At 40.5% G+C, this 20054-nt stretch overlaps 3 protein-coding genes across 17 annotated transcripts in view; 1 reads left to right on the top strand and 2 right to left on the bottom strand.

Moving 5' to 3' along the window:
• Positions 1-6457, top strand: part of tcf7 (transcription factor 7) — a 71405-nt gene extending 64948 nt beyond the window's left edge. For 8 of the 15 annotated variants that reach the window (XM_032533122.1, XM_032533117.1, XM_032533120.1 and 5 more), the window contains 2 exons: positions 648-720; positions 4198-6457. In XM_032533122.1, coding sequence (XP_032389013.1) covers positions 648-720; positions 4198-4582 — 458 coding nt within the window. In that variant the 3' untranslated portion in view covers positions 4583-6457. Of the gene's footprint in view, positions 1-647; positions 721-4173 lie in introns of all 15 variants that reach the window. The other 7 variants (XM_032533128.1, XM_032533126.1, XM_032533125.1 and 4 more) reach the window with 3 other exon arrangements.
• A 119-nt stretch (positions 6458-6576) lies between these two features.
• On the bottom strand, positions 6577-11641 carry skp1 (S-phase kinase-associated protein 1). The gene is given in 9 exon segments (XM_032533131.1): positions 6577-7276; positions 7456-7596; positions 9105-9118; positions 9120-9173; positions 9176-9202; positions 9205-9244; positions 9944-10017; positions 10382-10481; positions 11377-11641. Coding segments are annotated over 8 exon segments (483 nt in total). The 5' UTR covers positions 10479-10481; positions 11377-11641; the 3' UTR covers positions 6577-7240.
• Positions 11642-12980: 1339 nt separating this feature from the next.
• The window catches only part of ppp2cab (protein phosphatase 2 catalytic subunit alpha b), a 9512-nt gene continuing 2438 nt past the window's right edge, over positions 12981-20054 (bottom strand). The window contains exons 2-7 of the mRNA XM_032533114.1: positions 15435-15644; positions 15161-15334; positions 14862-14951; positions 14462-14623; positions 13999-14117; positions 12981-13770 (exon numbers count right to left, since the gene is read on the bottom strand). Coding sequence (XP_032389005.1) covers positions 13698-13770; positions 13999-14117; positions 14462-14623; positions 14862-14951; positions 15161-15334; positions 15435-15644 — 828 coding nt within the window. The 3' untranslated portion in view covers positions 12981-13697. The remainder of the gene's footprint in view (positions 13771-13998; positions 14118-14461; positions 14624-14861; positions 14952-15160; positions 15335-15434; positions 15645-20054) is intronic.

Below are 20054 nucleotides of genomic sequence, written 5' to 3'. Positions count from 1 at the left end.
GGGGGGGCAGCTGGTGGTGAAGCATTAATGATAATGACATTGCAAGCATGAGTGTATCGCGAGTGTAGTGCCTCTTGAATTAAAGCGATGCTCCATTTTAAAAGTTACAGGTGATGAAAAATATATACATTAACTCAGATTTTCAACAAAAAAACTCTGATTTCAATATTTTAGTATCGGGCCCAACGTCAGCCTCAGCAGTAAAGTGTATTTCTGGATTTTAGGAGGGCTGACCTCCTGAGATAAAGCTGTTTATGACTGCTTTTTTGCCAGAAAGTGAAAACCTTTTAAAATCCTGTACTAACAGAGTGTCATAGCATGGCATTGCTCTCTCTGTCTCTCTCTGTACGTCCTAACAGCCTGTTTCCAGGATGTCTGACTGTTTTTTAAACTAAGTTGTGTGGTTATTTTTGCTGTGCAATAACCGGCTACTAACAGTTTGACTTTGAACGGACAGCCTTGTTGGTGCTTTTTCCTGCGCTGACATGCATTTGTGTCTCTTTATTTATTTATTTTTCTCTTCGTTTGGCTTTATCTCTCCTCCGTCTTTTCTCGCCCTCTCTAACCCCTTTTCCTCTTCTTCTTCTGCTCCTCTCTACTTTTACTTTTCCTCCCTTTGGTTTGTGCATGCTGTGCATTGTGCTCAGACCCGGGCTCTCCTAAGAAATGCCGGGCTCGCTTCGGCCTCAACCAACAAACGGACTGGTGCGGTCCTTGCAGGTGTGTACCAAACCCCTACCCGCCCCCTAGCATTGCACTGCTGTGGTACAACAAACAAACCCCATCTTTCCTCCCATTGAACCATCTGTCCGTCAGTGCATCACTTTCCTCCGATAGAGTCATAGTAGTTGTAATGTTTCTCAAAGGCGGAGCTGCTCTGGAGATGGTAATAATCTCCTTATTCTGATCAAATTCACAAGGCCTTACCCATTTACTATCTTCCTCTCTCACCCTTCAGCCTTTTCATGAGTCTTTAGTCACTACTTAAGTCACCAAGCTCTACCCACTGGTGATTAACTCAACCAATAAGATTATGGCTGCCTCAAGACAAGCTCCGCCTTCAAAGAATGTTTGTCCAGCTGAAATCCAGCCTGATCTCTGCATGCGTCTGTCACTAACTTCATAATCATGGATATGAAGTTGCATACTAGTAAAAGAAATGCAATAAGGACTAATTTTCACAGTTGAAAAAAAATATCAAAACATCACAAAAAAACCCACTCTTGCAGTAAAATTTAAATAACTTTAAGTCAGTAGCATTAGGCTCCTTATTTCAGGGTTTCAGGGGTTTATTGTCAGGTTTACAGTTCCATGATCAGTTAGATTGTCAGGTCCAAAAAACGTTTGCTTTGACTTTAGGCGAGGCATCACAGGTGTTTTCCCCCGTGATGCCTCGCCTAAGGTCAGAGGTCTAGAGTTCAGAGGTGGTTTGGGCTCTGCCCTGTAAAGGTAATGTGGTCAAAGGGGAATAGCACTCTGGTACTCAAAACAAAACCCTTCCTACATGTCAGTGGAGTGATATCAGAGAGAATCTTTCTCTGCTTCTTCCTGCGACCGTTTTTGCCCTTTTCATTACAGAATTGAACCTCTAATATACATACAACATATTTATGAATTCAGTTCAGGTTTGTGCCGTAAAATGTGCGAAGGTCAGACGTTCCTATAAGGAAAAATGTCAAACTTGTTAATGCAACTTGTAAATTTGGGTCTAGACTTCTGCTGAGAACACACACAAAAAACAAAAAACATGAAGTGATTATAATAAGGGAGCTTGTTGGGTAGTATTCCTTACATAAGCATTAGCAATTAATACCAGTTTGCAACTATGAAAAACTATGCAAATATTTATAAGTAGATGAAGTTTTATTTATCTTATTTAGATAATGCTAGCAACCATTTTTCTCTCTTGGTTGTAATTAGGAATTAAAGCTAAGAAGTTCCCAGTTTCCTCACTGTGACAAAGGGTTAGGCTGAGTGAGCTGGAATACTATTTTTAGTATATATTTTTATTATAACCATTTAACCCCGGCAACACAGGGTGTTAGATTTATTTATCTGTCAGGGCTGTCCATCCAAACCTACCTAAGGCTTATTAACTACCACAGCTACATTGATCCCAGTGTTTCCTGACCTCAGTTTCTCTGTAATAAGACCGAGACCGTCACCTCCTCTGTTTTAGTCGCAACAGGATTTCACTAGACGCGGGTCGACCGCTGAGCTGCAGGAGTCAGGAATCAGTGTGGTTCTGCAGAAAAGCTTCTACCACCACAGCGCTGTAGCAACCCCGTCGTCTTCCCCACCATCACGTCATGGAACTCGAAGTGTGTGTGTGCGCCTTTCAGTTTGATAGAACAAAGGGGGGTGAATGTGGTTAGAGCAAATCCTTATCGCCACAGCTCAACACAGACACACACACTCCCTGCAGCGTTGCATTTTGACGCCGTTCTCATGCTCTTCTGCTTTCAACTCTCTCCATTCATACGATGTGGTAACAGGCGGCGTTTGATGGTGAACTCTGACATTTAGAAATCACTTTCTATTACACTCTTCCTCCCTGTCTCCCTCTGTCTCTCTCTCTAAATATGGCCTAGCGCCTTTCCTTGCGGTTAAACCTGGTGACTCATATCATATTCTGGTAATGATCATGGGATCCTGTTAACTGCTTTGATGCTGCGATCGGAGGAACACAAGTCTGCTTTTAAGTATGACACCTCACAAAGCAAAGCATATTACTGCTGTTTGCCTTTTAGATGGATGCAATATTGTTATCCTATTTAAGAGGAGGTCATTGTTTAAGACTAATAGTACAAAAGTAATTAGTAGCAATTAAATCAGAAGTCATTTGAGGTGTTATTATAAATGTCATTATAAACTGAGGTGCTATTCCCTGTTCTCAAATAACAAATTATTCATTAATTAGCTTACCACAACGAATAGGAACAAGGGGGAAAAGCTTACCTGAATCTCTCCAGAGTTAAAAATACACCTACCGCCTTTTAATTCTCAGTAACTATTTTGTTATTTTCTTGTTTGTTTAATTGAAACACAGACATAAATGCAACAAAAAAAATTGTTTTAGAGGGAGCTATTGTAACTATTTACTAGCAACCGTTTATCCATCTGTGCAGCATTTCTGCTGGTCGCCTGGCAACCTCAAGGTCACAACAAAACCCCAGGAAGTCACAATGTTGTTCACTAGGAACTGTTTCCAGCACGCCACTCCCCCAAAAACCGAACATTGTTGCTTTGTTGGTGTATAGATCAAACTAAAGTGATACCTGAGTGAGGTTTTGATGGGTGTCATCTTCAACTTTGGACCGAGAGCGAGGCTAGCTGATCCTCCCAGGCTGCTCTCAGTATTCCAGTTATTATGCTATGCTAAGCTAAGCTAAGCGCCTGCCTCTTAGCTCTGTTTCCATAACACAAATCTAGCAGAGACATGGTGATTTTCTCATCTAATTCACAGCATGAAATCAAACAAGCAAATTTCCCAATATGTTATTTTAATGCAATCTTTCATATATATATATATATATATATATATATACACACACTACCAGTCAAACGTTTGTGGTCAGTTACAAATTTCCGTTCCACTCCATTAGAGGCAGAATACCAGCTAGAGTAATAGTGATTTTCTCAAAGGTACATTCTGTTTAGTAATCTGATATCGTTTTTTTTTTTTTTAACTGAGGAAACGTTGGAGAACCCTTTTGCAATTATGTAAGCACATAATGTAATCTGAAAACTGCTGCCCTGTTAAAAAACAATGCAACTGATCTCAGCTGGTGTTCTGTCTATAATGGAGTGCAATGGAAATTTCTAAGTGACCCCAAACTTTTAATCAGTAGTGTATAGATTGACAGCAATATTACAATTATGTTGTTACTTTTTCCTCATAAAAGACAGTGACTTAGAGGTCCACTTATTTGACACAATAGCCTTATAGAATAGAATTGGTTAGGAGCCTAGAATTTCCCAAAAATATTTCCTAATATGGATTTGTGATGTTTTGGACGTTAACTCTTCATTTACATACGTACATAGGCTGACACTCACACTTTTTCGGTTGTTAATTATGACATTATATGTTTCCGTTTTCATTGACATCAGTGTGAATGACGCATCTTCATTAAAGCCTGCTGACGTTTACCATCCACACTTTATTCACAGATAACTCTCTCTGACTGTCCCTAGGAGGAAAAAGAAGTGCATTCGCTACCTTCAAGGAGGAGGCTGCCCCAGCCCAACTTCTTCAGATTTAAGTGCTATAGACTCTCCCCCGTCCCCCGCCCGCCACCGTCTCTACCAGCACCAGCTTCCCCCCTCCCCGGGCTGCTCCCCACCCACCTCACCGTCAACACACCTCCCCTTGTCTCCGCCAGCACACACACGCTCGCACGCGCGCTTACCCCTGCAGCAGTCTGCCGGCAAGCGCAGCGACCTTCGTCAGCCCGCAACCAAACACACCCACACACACCTGGATCTGACCGGCAAGCAGACGCACAGCTCGACGACGGCGGCGCTGTCGGCCGCCAAGGCCGCAGGACTCTCTCTCAAAGTGCTAACAGAGTCTCAGTGATCACTCTGGTCCGCTCACATCCCTGACCCCCTTCACCTCAGCTTCCTCCAGAGCCATGAAGTCCATCATTCTCACAGTATCCATAACCTCTTTTGTAGATTTAAAATAAAATAGGAGTGACTGAGTGTGGCAGGGTGGTGCAGTGGTGACAGCCTGCATCCGCCCTGCTCGATTGCCCCAGAGTAAGATACTAGCTGCGTCTCAGTTCAAAGGCTAGTCTGTGTTTCTAGAAAGAACACATAAATAGCAAGTCAATGAGGCCTATTCCTCCTCAAAACCCCCTTTAATTTGTCAATTATTTAATTAAGCATTCAGGCAACCCTTGTCAGCCTGCACGTCTGGAAATATTTGGCAGATGTGTGGTTCATCAATCGTTGGTAAATTGGTAGCAGCCTGCACATGTTAGTAAGGTTAGTATAAACCAAAACTCATACAGTAATCCTACTGTACATTTGTGACTTCCTGGTCATGAACCCAATTGCTGACAAGGAACACCTGCATGTGGTAGTCTGTGAGGCTGTCATTTGGAAGAGAAGACCGTCAGGTGGTCCACTGAACGATCGGACCCACATCCTTGGGAGGATCCAGCCCCTGAATTGGTGATTGAACCCTCGCCAGTCACCAAGAGCTCCAGCTACACCGAGGCAGACCTGCGCTGAAGGTAGAATTAATCTGGTGCCTAAAGACGTGTGCTTCTTTGGCTCCATCTGCTGCAGTTCAACTAAACTAAAGCAATTAGTTCTGCTTCCTGAGAAACCATTTTACAACTAAAACTCCCAAGCCTCTTTTTTTTTTTTTTTTAACCCGGCCCATTGCTTTGACCTCCATGACAATCACACAAAATGTATGGTAAATGAGCTCTTTGTTAAATGAACCACATCAACACTGACTCTTGTTCAGTGTTGTAGGTTTACATCCACCACTATCACTCAGACCAAACCAGAGGGGAGCAGAGACCAACAACCGGCCAGCCTCACCAGCACAGCCTCGCCTCTACAGTCTTTTTAGCTGCCATTTTGTCAAGAGTACAACTTGTGTTTCATTCCATTTTTAAACATTTTGTACATTTACCTGTGTGCAGCCCTCAAGCAAAGACAAAAAAAAAGTCAAACCAGTCTCATACATGACAAGACTCTCCCCAACTGCAAGATTTGTAATTTCTTTTAGGCACTTTCAGTCTCTCACTATATCAGCTGTTACATTTTTGTATTGTTTTCTCCAAAAAAATAATGAATTTTGTGACTTTTCAGATGTCAGGTGTTTTGCTGGTGGTGAAACCCTCAAAGATCAGTGATTTTTTTTTTTTTCTCTGAACATTTTGTAGCTCCATGAACTAATGAGACCAAATGGGTACTATTATATTGCATTGTGTTGTAAAGTTTTATAAATGTTGGAATTCCCTATTATAATTAAACTTTTATATGTTTTATGTAAAAAAAAAAAAAGAAATTGTGTAATACCAAAAAAAAAAAAATTAGTTTCTACCATTTCTTAAAGCAATACATTTTGTTTGTCCTCGTACAGAATTTTCCTTTGTTTCAGTCAAGTGTTACTGCCGCAGCATTCAAATATTTTGTGTTCTCAATCTGTGCATGTTCCAACTTCAGTGTGACAAAAATTGAAAAAGGCTTTAATTTACCGTTCTGCTTCCAGCTTCAAACTCAGCTTACGATGCTGTGGGCAAACCGTAAACTGATCTTTTGAACAGACCTGTTTTCCTCCAGCAGAGAGAGCTCTTGTGCTAGAAATAGCTTGTTTTATTTTGAGGATGTTCACGTCAGTAGTGGGAACATCTCGGAGATGTCTTTGTATTTTTAACACCTCAAAATGTATTCCTTGTTTTTGTTTGATGTATTAAAGTGTTTTGAATATATTTTCCATGTCTACTGTAGTTAAAATACATGAGTATTTTATGAATTATTTCAGTGAGACATTTTTAAATTAAAAAGGTTCCTTTGCACCCGGTACCTTCAACACAAAAATGACAGACACCACCCTTTTTATGAGTTTTATTTACTCCTTCAAATGTTTGATCAATCCAAAAGCCAGCATCTAAGCTGTATCTGAGAAAAGTTTCCAATTCAAAACATGAATTAGGAATAAGTTACCCAAAGCTTTGTGACAACACAAGTACTTTCGAGTCCAAAGGACATTACGCAAAAAGCTTTCCACCCTAAACTTTGCTTTCCCTTAAAACAGCCCCTCCTCTCTGAACATGGTACACAGAACAGATGCATTCACAGAGCAAAAAATAAAATATTAAATCTTTCATCTCCATTGTCAAAAGAGCCATTTTATTTAATCAATTACCCTAAAAGAAAAACATAACATGTCCAGTAAAAAAAAAGACAACCTCAGCGATTAATAGGGAAACATTTTCTAATCTTTAAGGGTAAAAAGCCATGAAACAGAACTATTTGTTATGAGAATGTGAGTGGAAACAGAAAAGAGCTTTTTTGTTTAAATTAATGACAACACACAGGAAAGTTAAAATGGTCATGCTATTGGTATTCAGAAATTGGGGGGGGGGGGGGGGGGGGGGGGGGCTATGGCTCTTAATACACTAAATGTAAATATTGACAAGTATGAACAATGCCAGTGCAACCAGATAACAAAGACCATTCGTTTTCAGTGTGGAGTGTTGGCAGATCTTCCCCTTTACTTCTCTTCACACCACTGGTTCTCTTTGCGTACCTGTGGACATGAGGAGAGAAAACAGGATGAGTTTCCCAAAATATTTGGAGGGCAGGTCAACTGTCAGAGCTGTGATCCCTTGTACAGAATAAAATGTGGAATTTAAAATGAGGTTTAGCGTCACTACAAAGTAATCTTTTTATTTCTCATAACAGACAGATGACGGGTGGAAAAACTACCTGGGCTTCTTCCTCCTCTGTGAAATCATTTTTGATGTTAAAAGTCTTCCGGATCTCCTCTGGGGTTTTGCCTTTAATCATGTTGGCCACCGTCTTGCAGGTGACATCTAACAGACCTTTGATGTCCAAATAGTTGGCGGCCTAAAAAGGAAACAGTGACATGTAGAAGATTAGGGGACAGGGATGGCAGTGAGAAATAGGCTGGAAGAAAAATGGAAAATGAACACTTAACAGGTAAATTAACCAGCCGGTTTTGTTTCTGATTCATTTCAGGACTACAATGCACGGAGATACTCGTGATTTTCACTCTGATTTTTCTAAAAGCCAAGGAATAATGCTGATGACAATTAAAAGCATGTTGCGCATACACAGTAAATGGTGCTAAATAGAAACAGCAAGAGGCTGCATTAGTGTGGTCATCATGACGATATCAGACAGCTGGAGGTGGATGAGATGAGATGCCTCAGCCAGGCATAAATTCTTAAAAAAGACAGTGTCCAGCAGGTTCAAAAGACACCTAACTCCAGCTCTTTCTGCAAGCCCAGCAAAAGCTACAAGTAGTAGCAGCATTTAGGAAGTCTTCCCTTACAAAATTCTTTAATTTTGTTTGACAAGACTGGAAACTTAGTATGTGGCCAGACCGCGTTTGGTCAAGGTGCTAAATCGTGGCCAAATTGTTACAGGGATAGTCAGTTGTAGTGTATCTAATGTGAATTCATAGATATTAAATTTCATCTTGAATTTTCTCTAGTTCTAGTAAAATGTTCTCAAAGTGTACTGAAGTAGCATATGACATGGTTAATCTATGTTTGAGACAAATAATTGAGGACTGCTTTAATTTAAAAAAAATATATATATATATCATGCTATTCAACAATTTTCACTGTATACCTCATCTTAAGTGTTACGGTTTACTGTAGCTCAGAGAGCATCTCTGTGTTCCAGTAACTTGCATCCCTTAACTTATTAAGACCAGATGCTTGTTTAATACCAGCTGAACCTCCCGTACACCATTTGCATTCACTCTCTTTCATTTGGCATGGGAGCACCCACTAAGCTACTTCGTCACGACCCCTTCCCTCTTCAGCATCAACTAGCTTTGTGAATGTAAACACATAAACAGCCGGAGGGGGGCAGGGGGGGCACAATCAACTCAAGTGTCAGACACTCCGGTACTCCGACTTGTGTTTCACTTCCTGGAAGCCCACAGCTTGGTCTCTCACCCATTTCCCCCAATCACTCCCAGGCACTGATTAGGTTACCTTTCGCATGCTCTGCCTGGTTATGTCTCTTTTGTATCTCAGTCAACCAAATTAAATTACTCAGTCCTTTACAGCTGTGATTGTAATAGACCACAGGAAAGGAGCGGTAACAAAAGAAATGCGCACAAACTTTACAAACAAACAAAAAAAGACACTAAAGCAAAAAAACAATTTTTTATAGAAAACCAAAAGTTTTCAGAAGTGTTACTGACTCCACGTGTGTGTTCTGGTGATTAAAAAAAAATAAAAAAAAATAAAATCTTTTAACAAAAAATATTTTGGTTAAAGTATAGGTGAGGGTTTGTGGTTTAGCATTGTAATGGTAATGCTTGTAAGATTAGTGTCAACTTCCAGAGATAAATGTAGGTCAATGTAAACTACATTTACCAGAATCAGTTCAACAAGTGCCTTGGTCCACTTTGAGGAACTCCTGGTCCCATACAGGAATGTCACTCCTCTCTTCTCCTTGTTCTCATCGTCCTCAGAGGAGGGGGGTCATCTTTGTGATGAGTGCACCACTGAATCACCTGAGGGAGGGATGGAGGATAAGCGCACACACACACACACCCACACACACACACACACCACACACCACACACACCCACACACACACACACCACACACACACCACCCACAACACCACACACCCACACACACCACACACACACACACACACACACACACACACCACCCACACACCACACACACACACACACACACCACACACACCACAACACACACACCACACACCACACACACACAACACACACACCACACACACAATTTACTGGTATGTATGGCATTAATCAGTACTGCACTTCAAACTGGAGTAGAAGGTAGGGCTGCACAATTAATCAAATATTAATCGTGATCACAATTTTGGCTTCCCACATTTAAATGAACATGATCGACTGCGATATTGATGTTTAAAATGGGCTGTACGCTCATAGAAAGTGTATAGCACGCCGGGCCTACGTTTACTCCCTGCCAAACTTAAGCATTTTGATGCAAAGATTTGTCAGGAATGTAGGACAACATGAAAGTGAAAGCAGTGCTCGGTTTATTTACATGTGAAAGTGCAATACAAATATTTTGTCCCCTAAATTAGAGAATAATCGTGAAAATAATCGTGATCATCATTGTGACCATAGTTGTGCAGCCCTAGTTGAAGGGTTTAAACACCACACTAAACTTCTGTCTAGTATCGCAGTGAGTGTGTTCTGTACCTTCTTGAGGATGGCAGCGTTCACATTAGGGAGGGGAACTGGATCATCATCTCCTTCATCATCCATTCCCAAATCTGTTAATCAATGAATGCCAGACATCAGCTAATGAGTTGAAATTGTCATTCTAATCAAACTATTTGTCTTCATTTTCCAGACCCAGCTCGCTTTGTGATATTCAGGAGTTAAGGAACAAAATGTTCATGTCTCATGTGTAGAGAAAATGTGTCTGTTGATATATGGTGTAAACCTTTAATTTTTCAGAAATGTTTGCCTATGAGGGTTTGGCACTTGTGTGCATGACATGGAAATAAAGAAAAAAAATCTAATCAATCATCAGTAACAATTAGCAAAATTTGCATTTATTTAATTAACTTCAATGGCGCAAAGAAAAATAACACCACACCAGCTGTTTGTTTTGATTTAAATAGATAGCTATACCTTCTAACATGGTCTTGATTGTGACCGACTGTTTGGCTATCTCAACATCCACCTCGAAAATTTCCCCATCAGAGCTCTGTAGTTTTATAGTGGGCATTATCTGTAGAGTAGAACAACAAGATTATTAAACACATTAAAGGATACCAAAATAAATATCAATCAATCGTGTTTTTTCTTTTTTAAATATGTCACATGGAATCGTACGAGGTACAAAATGTAAAACATGAAATCCCATTATCTCCTTCAACTTGCACATGTCTCATCTTCAGGCAAAATGTAATGTACAAAATTTGACAAAGTAAACTTGTATAAGCTGACCCTTAATTTAACGTCTGGTCATTGCTAACGCTACCACTAGCTAGCTAAGCTAATATTGACAAGTTGTCTGTTATTCCGCTATAGCTAGCTAGACTGTTACGTTACGTTCCAGGCCAATAATAATTCACGTTAAGTAGCTAACGTTACATAAATAATTATAAACCTGATACAACATGTAAACATAAATTAGCAATAACTTCGCTAGCGTTGTTATTTCCAATATAAATTCAAAAGACAAATGGTTAGCATTAGCTAGCGCTAACGTTACCTCCAAGCTAACCAACGATACATATAGCTAGCCACCTGTTAACATGCTAAACGACGGTAACCTTCGTGCTAACTATGTTATTAACTAAAGGGGTGCTCGTTAATGCATGCAACACCAGTTTCGCATGTTAAACGCTAGCTACAATACCCACCTCGTAATGTGTTTTACAACCAAAGCAATCCCCTAATATCGGTTAAATAGTAAGCGAACCAGGCAGCTAGCATTACCATGCACTAAGCTAGCATCTTAGCTTGACGTTACGCTGACGCTACGTCAGTGAGGCCTCTTAGCAACCACACCGAAGCTATTCAAACACAAATGTAAACACGTTTTAAAGATCGATTTTACCTCGACTTCCAAAGGTCAACGAAATGTTAAAGAATACATTTCGCTTTGCGAAGCTACGTACCGTAAATGTTTTAACTCGGATCCAGAGGGGAAATTCCTCTGTAGTCAACAGCAGGGCCTGACAGACTCGGAGGCACCAATAGCGGCTGGAAGTCTCTGGATCAACCTGGTGAGCGTGAGTCCTGCCGCCCGGAGGCTGACTGTCGCTTTGTCAGATACTGGAGAAGGAGGGGGGGGGGTCCCTGTTTATCTAACCAACCTATCCTACTATTATTTTACATCAACACACTAAACAAATATACTAAGAGTTGTGCAATCGCAAATTTGAAAGAGCTTGCACGCCATTTGTATTTTTTGGATGACATTCTAGTTATACAATTTGAAATATTTTTGTGGGTGATTATACTATCTACTCAGTAATTATTTTGATTATTTAAGATATTATCTCATCATTTAATTATTTTGATTATTTAAGATATTATCTCATTTCGAGAGTTTCTCGTTTTTTTTTAAATATGTAATTATTTTGAGAAATCTAATCTCATTATTTTTGAGATACTGAATTACTATTTGGAGATTCTAATTCATTATTTTTAGATACTATTTGAGATAATCAACATCAACACACTCAATAGAAAATTCTGTGATTTTTGCAATCGTTGGTAAGTACAGTAAGGTAACGTTATACTACAGCATGCACCTTTCAATAAATTTAAACATACACACATAACTTATGTCAAGTACACACTGTATGCTGTATATATATCCATCTACCACCGATGTATGATCAACCGGTTAGATTAATAATTATTTATTTTGTCCAGCACCGATTGCATCCCTGTTTCCAACACTAATTGGCTTTAAAGCTGATTATAATAAACTTGAACGCCATTTGTATTTTTTTCTATGATATTCTGGTAACGTTATACATATGTACCATTTTTCCTTTTTGGCATTCGTTATAGCCAACATACTGTATGAAAAAGTAAGTCGTTAGTCTTTAAACATCCATGGGGTGGCGTTTTCTCCTTATTACAGATCCTCATTACCTAAGTCTATGGTACCTTCAAGTGCATAATAACCGCTCAATATATTTCTAAATGTTGCATCAGCATTGATTTTTTTCATTAATAATATACCAAAACGTTAAAACTCTCATATTTACAATATGGTAATGCTTAAAAGCCATTGTTTCAAGTTAAAGACTTACAAAATCCTTTACTGAGACGGACAGTGAAAAGGATCGAACATTCTACAATTGGCTGTCAAAGCTCAGAATTGTGCTCACACTGGCAAGATGGTGGTAGGTGTGTGTGTGTGTGCATAGAATGTCTGCTTTTCTTGAAAAGAATAAATAAAAAATAATATTAACAAAGACAACCTGATAAACTATGAGACAGTTTAGTTACCATTACAGTAACTCTCCAAGGAGGTCATCAGTGTGCAAACCTATCCAAACCACACAACCTGAACTCATGCTTCAAGACTAGCAATGCCAGCCAACCGGTACAGATGACTGACCTACGCCCTGGCTGAGTTCCAGGTGGTTCAGTTTCTTTATTAATCACAGATCAAAAGGGACCTTCTAAGCCAGACCACCAGTTGCAATCTCATTCAGAGAAATGTTTTTCAGTATCATAAGAAAAGAAAGATAACACATTCATATCAAGGAGCCACCTTCATCTTTATTATTGAAATGGTTTGGTTAACACAGACTCTGGTAGTTCAATGGCTGTCAGCGAGTGAATGTGGATGAACACTCCATTATCTGTCTATCATATGCACCAGGCTCAGCTGTGTGACTGCATAGGAAGGGCTTTCTTTAAAAGTTACACAGGGCAAAGAAACCTTGTGTAAAACCTGCCTGTTCGGGGCTTTATTTGTATTTTTTTTAATCAAAAAAAAAAGGGAAAAAAAGCATCTGTAGTGTGAAATAATATTCATCTTTTCACATATGTTACATTTGTTTAGATTTACAAAAGTGCAAATAGATCACGTTCAGATCTCCTAAATAAAGGCCATCGCATGTAGAGTTCAAACAGCCCCGCATTTGACGTAGCAAATTTTCGCCTTGACCTTGGTGCATTTGGTCCAGCTGCACCAGGAACAGAATGAGGAATTTAAACGTCACTGTTTCACATAGCGGGGGAGATTTTCAATACAAGTTCTCAGCAATGAATATTGTTATACATATGGAACACACCTTTGGGTCCATTCAAAGACACAGACATTTCTTGTTTGCTAAATGCTTAAATAGATCTTTGTGTGGATATACAATGTGCACTGCTGTGTAGCCCCCCCTCCCCCCATCCATGTTATCGGTTGAATTTCATACATAATGGCAATACTGGGCCTGACTGTACAAGGGTCAAAGGTCAGAATTTACAGGAAGTAATCTGGGGTGCGGCGAGTGACATGAGGCTCCCCTCTGCGAGGTGCAGGATCAAACTGCAAACTGGTTAGGAGAAGAAATAAAAAGTAGAAAAAGACATGAGATTTGTCAACCAATCATAAATGCAACTCATACATATTGTAAGCTCACTACTAAGCATTGTTTAGAATGATGCATACACATGAAGCATCATTTAAGGCATTACACATTTGAGAACACAATCATGCAGAGCTTTAACTTTTAGGGATACACAATCACATACTGCAGCTCTCAGTTTTTTGTTATACTTACAATGAGTATTTGAGAGTGTCGTCTAGTTCCATGATAGCTGCCTGGTTGCCACAGCGGTAGCAGTAGTTGGGAGCACTAAATATCGTCACCACATTCCTCTCATGGCACCAGTTGTAACCCTGGAGGAAACGGATGCATTATTCACCGGAGATGTATAATTCAGTACAATTCAAAAAGTGCTACTGTAAGGAAAATCTATGTTTTTTGATTCTGTATATGACAGTTCAAGCTGGTGATACAGCCCTTTGTCTTATTGCTTTTCTGTAGCAGTGGTGGTTGGGAGAAATCTTTGTTTGGTTTCTGCTCATTTAGTAGTTTTCTTTAAGCATTACTTGAATCAACAAAACACCACTGAAGTGGATAATTCTTGACTGCATCTGGGAAGTCTATGTATTGTAACAGCCACAGTCCTGAATTATACTAAAATGTATAATTGCCTGGTAAATTTAAATAAGACACGCACCTCCATAACCAGCTGGTGGGCACGGGACACCAGCGTGAGGCGGTTGGCATGGTTGAAAGTCTCAGAGATGTCCTGGCCGAAAGTGTAGCCGGCTCCTCGAGGGGAGATGCCCCAGCCCCCGCGGTCGTCAGGGTCCGACCACAGCAGGTCACACATGGGACCCTGCAGGAGACAAAGGGGAGCATGTTGGCGAGCCACCATGTTTATTTGCAAATGCACTGAATTATGGAGAAAAGACTATTTCAACACAATGCTTCCTTTTTTGCCTTTAAGTATTGTTTATGATAAAGTTACTGACAAACATTTGTTGATGGCAGTTATTTTACAACCAAAATTGTGTGTTAAAAAGTGTTAAAAGCCGCTTGGACAGGAACATCAAAATGAAGTATTATCCATCTACCTCATGTGGCACTTCCTGTAAACGGTCCAGTGCTCTGATGTGATCCAAAGTATCTATGGACGGTGACAGGCCTCCATGAAGGCAGAATATCTGGAAGGATGAGAGGATGATTTCAGTATAAGTAATAAATTCAATTACAAAAATACTTCTCTCTGACCATCAGCTTCTGTATCCATCACATCATTGAACTAATAATTCCCAAACTAGCAATGTTATATATTTTATTCTACAAGGCAACATTAAACTCTGTTACAACAAAAAGTATATTTATCATATCTGTGAAACCAACCAGTTCTCACCTGAGAGTCTACCAAGGCAGTGAGGGGGAGATAATCGAACAGGTCGGTGAAGTACTTCCAAACATTGGCGTTGCCATATTTTCTTAGGCATTCATCGTAGAAGCCGTAAACTTGTGTGATCTGTCGGCTCTCGTGGTTCCCTCGGAGGATTGTGATGCGCTCCCGGTAGCGTACCTGAAACACCAGCAAACAGAGCTGTATGGTCAAAACCCCCATTCAGTTTCAGTTTTGGAACTGGTCAAATGTGTGAGGACTTTTAAAAACGATAACTTACCTTAAGTGATACTAATAAAGAAACGGTTTCTACGGAGTAGTACCCTCTGTCAACGTAGTCTCCCATGAACAAATAGTTTGTGTCTGGAGATTTCCCTCCGATCTTGAACAGTTCCATGAGGTCGTGGAACTGGCCGTGCACGTCGCCACACACCGTTACCGGACACCTCACCTCTTGAACGTTTGACTCCTTGGTCAGTATCTCCTTTGCCTGCACAGAAACACACAGACACTTTAACTTTGGTCCATGGATAAAAAAAAAAATTAATAAAATAAAACAAAGACACCAGAAAAGTGTGAAATACAAAAACTGAAGGTGAGGCAAAACCCCATAGTGGCTTAAAATACCTCAAAACTCAAACAAGAGTCATTTTTCACAATTAATATATTGTGTGCCACTTTACTGTGTTTTGCTCCTTGAAATAGAGGGAAAGCCAAGGGCCTTTACACTGTAATTTTGTTATTATTTGTTCTTCAGAGAACAGACTGGAAAACGGTCACTAGTGCCTGGGATTTAAACTCTTGGTTTCCTAAGATTACTGTTTTGAGAGCACTTTGTTTTAGCTAGGAGGGCAATGGCAACACAGTCAGCCACTACAAGGTGGTCTCAAATGTTGTCTTTCTTGAACACAGCTTTTTCTACCCAGATTCTCATGGCGCAGTCTAAAAGTTGCTGTGGCAGTGTAGGACTCAGTCGCTGACAGCTAGTTTATTTTACACTTGGTTACTGTTGCCTGCTGATTCAATGTAAACAGGAGATAGTCACACACACCGTAAATTATAGAGTGTGGTCTAGACCTACTCTAAAGGGTCCTGAGATAACTTCTGTAGTGATTTGACACAAAAAAAATAAAATTTAGAAAGATTCTCCTTCTTTGGGTGTATAGTTGTACTAAATCTGGAGTCCCACAACAAGGACTATTCCTGCAGTCAGTCTAGCTTGGCCTTCTGGTGTGACTAAGGGGTCAGTCAGCGGGATGAGCTCTTTAAAAAGGAGAAAAATAATCCTCAGGCTGAGAGAGAAATTGTCTGAGCTGAATGACCACCAGACATATCTGACACACTAAGCCACACTGGAAATGTGGAACAAGGAGAGAGCCAGAAGCCCTGCGATCTGAGTGAGCCAGCAATAAGGGGACAGCTCTAAGTACAGGTGGGAATGCACACAGGTCACATTGAGATCCCATCACTCAGACCAGATTTGGAGGTGGATTAGGCCACATATGACCACATTCTTTTAGCTGTGGGCCTGTTTTGAACTGGTTTAAACATCTGTCCTGAGTGATCCGATCACAAGTGGTTGGGCGTGTTCCCACCTAGGAGCAGAATGGATCTCCAAATGCATCCTGAGGGACCACTTGTGATCCAGTCTCACTTCCGCTCTATTTGCAAATAAACACGTACATTATTTCTGTTTGCATTTAGGCTGGTTGTGTGTGTATAAAGTTGTTCCTCTCACATAAATTAGAATTAGAAACATGCGATTACTACTGAAAAAGCGCTGCCTACAGCATTTGTCCGTGCCATTATAAGGTATTAAGAATGTCTACTGACGGGCACCGGGACCTGTGCAGGACAGAAAGACATTTTGAAAAGTTGTGTGTTCAGCTCTCAGAATGTTTGTAGCTTCTAACTAAATCTCTGTGGTTGGTAGTTTAGTTTCTATAAGGGGTTTATCTTACATTTGATGACAAAAACAGGAGAGAGGCATCTGCAAAATCATGGGAAGGTTGACAATAGAAACAGTGGAGGGTTATGTCCTCCCAAATAAATGCCTGGTGTTTTGTCTGGGGCAAATTCTGAGCAGCCCCCTATCTTTTTATACAGTTCCCTTAAACAAATGCAATCACAGAGAGATAAAGAGAACTGACAGATGGATTGCTGAAGTTGGCCTGTCATCCAGGCAGATGACACACACACACAGAGAGACAGAGAGAACTGCAGCGCTGCACAACGCTGACCTATATTACATCCACATACACATCCTCCACGTGGCCATACTACCATGTGGCAAGAGGCATTTCAATGACTGGGCTGTGGATGACAGATTGAGCAGGGCATTTGACTCTCTAGGTACATCCCTGTGCTAAAGTGGAAAAGCAATATATGTTCGTCCCCCCACCCCCTCCTGATTACGTTGCGTGAGACTGGCTATCTACTAAGGCTGCACAATATGAGAAAATTATCTATTTGCGATTATTTTTGACTGATATTGCAATTTGAGTCACAATACTGGAGGGAATGGTCATTTTATCATTCTCATTGCAAAATATTAAAATCAAAAAAATGAAAATCATTTCTAATGTGATTTTTATATGGATCTGTAGTCTGTAGGATACAATTTGTAGGCCGGGGACGTCTCTGCAGCACCACACTACTTCATTCAGAATGGTTTGACACATACTTTGCCTCTAACAAAAAATTGGGCAGTTTGTACTGTGGATGCCAGTTCAGCTGTAAATGAAAAGGATGACGGCAGATGTTACGCAACCACCTCGACCAAAGTACCACACCTGTAGCAGAAGTGCCACAGAGAGGCTGCAGGGAGGGAACCTCCTAGATGACAGTTGTGCTAAAGACGTCACACAGACATCAAACTGCTTAGCCAAGTGCTAAGAAGTAAAGTCAGCATTTTAACGTCAATATAATCCCAGTAAAAGTCAGTTAAACACGGCCAAAGATTTTCCTGCAGACATTACGCTTGACAACTAGGCACAACTACAACCACAAACAATGACGTCACTCAAGAGGTTTAAATTATGACAGCAACAGCACTATAAATCAGTGTGGAAATCAGCACCAGCTAGATGATGGCAGATTGGGTCCGTGTTTTCTACTATGACAGTTTGTGAATTTTGCTGAGATGCATTTAACAACATTTTGTTAACATTAGTCTTTTTGGTTGGAGTGGGTTCATAGGGACCACTGTTGTTACATGCTTTCATCTGTCTTTTTGATTGTGAAATACAGTTTTTCTGATATTACTGTTACACTATCTTTGAATTTCTGCTCTGCTTGAAAGGTGCTCTAAGCCATGTCAGGTGACGTTACTTCTTGTTGACGTTAGGAGTATTTTCAAACAAAATGAGACTAGCTTGCCCCTCCCTCCTCCGCTTCCGCGCACCAACCCCCACCCCCAAATCCTTCTTGTTGGTTATTGGCTGGACCACTGTGTATGCTTTGTGGTGCAGGTTGGCAGTTTATTTTTGTTGCCGTTGTTGACCCTGGGCTGTCTACAGAGACGTTTTTTCACAGTGTGTTCAGACAGTCAACTCGCGGATAGTGAGGAGATGTTTGCTGAATGTGACAACAAATGTTCTAGCCTAAAACACACGTGACATTGCTTAGAACACCTTTAATGGATACACAATGCAAACCTAGTTCTCTGTATCAGGCGTTGTGGTAGGACAACAAACCATCATTTGGAACACAGCCTCATTTTTCTGAGTAAAACCGTGACCCTAGTTGGCAAAGAAGGGTTTATACGCTGCCCTGACTAGCTGCATCCAACTGGTTTAAACAGCGACAGGTTTTAGACAGTGGTCATAGAGAGGACTTCAGCTCCAGGAAGTGGGGCAAGTATTGCCACATGACCAATATATTACATCATTCTGACAACCTTTGGATGATGCCATAGGGCATTAATGTTTGAGGAACACAAGACCAATTTCCAGTAAACAGAGCATTGTCTGCACTCGCTTAATGTAAATACGCTTAAATGATCAAGCAGATTACAATAGAGTTTAGGCAGTATGTGAAAAAAAAAAAAAATCAAATATCCCCATATTTTTGACCAAATACATCAATGTTGATTTTGTCGGGTTGAATAGCTTTCACAAATATTTACACAATGAACGTTTTGAAATTAATCACGATAATGTGGATACAATGACTAAGTTCTGGTAAGTTGATAAGGTCAGAAAATGACACACACACACACACACACACACACACACACACACACACACACACACACACACACACACACACACACACACACACACACACACACACACACACACACACACACACACACACACACACACACACACACACACACACACACACACACACACACACACACACACACACACACACACACACACACACACACACACACCACACACACACACACACACACACACACACACACACACACACACACACACACACACACACACACACACACACACACACGATATCCAGCCTCATATATCAATATTGATATAATATTGATATATTGCCTGGCCCTCGATTACAATACTACAATGTAAACAAACAACCCACCCAGGGCCATGCGAGGGGGAAATACTGCAACGTTGATTATGATTGACTATTCCCTCCTGCCTGCTCACTAGACACCACGCAGAAACTCTGCCTTTTCTGAGAAAGCAAAAATGAAAAGACTAAGGACAGATTACACAGCACATCCCTATCCCCCACACCCCCATACATCCCAAAACAGAGACGGCCGTTCTCGGAGTCACAATGAACAGTGTTATCCTGATTTGAGTCACACACTCTGATCCCATTACAATAGATGTGATAGTGTCGGTGATGCAACTCAAAAATCAATCATATCCTCTGCTATTTTTAAAATCGAGGAGGATGTGAGGTTGCA

The sequence above is a fragment of the Etheostoma spectabile genome, chromosome 13 (genome assembly GCF_008692095.1).
Source record: "Etheostoma spectabile isolate EspeVRDwgs_2016 chromosome 13, UIUC_Espe_1.0, whole genome shotgun sequence".
NCBI lineage: Eukaryota > Metazoa > Chordata > Actinopteri > Perciformes > Percidae > Etheostoma > Etheostoma spectabile.
The sequence above is the reverse complement of the archived record's forward strand: the minus strand, read 5'-3'. Positions and strand labels throughout refer to the sequence as shown.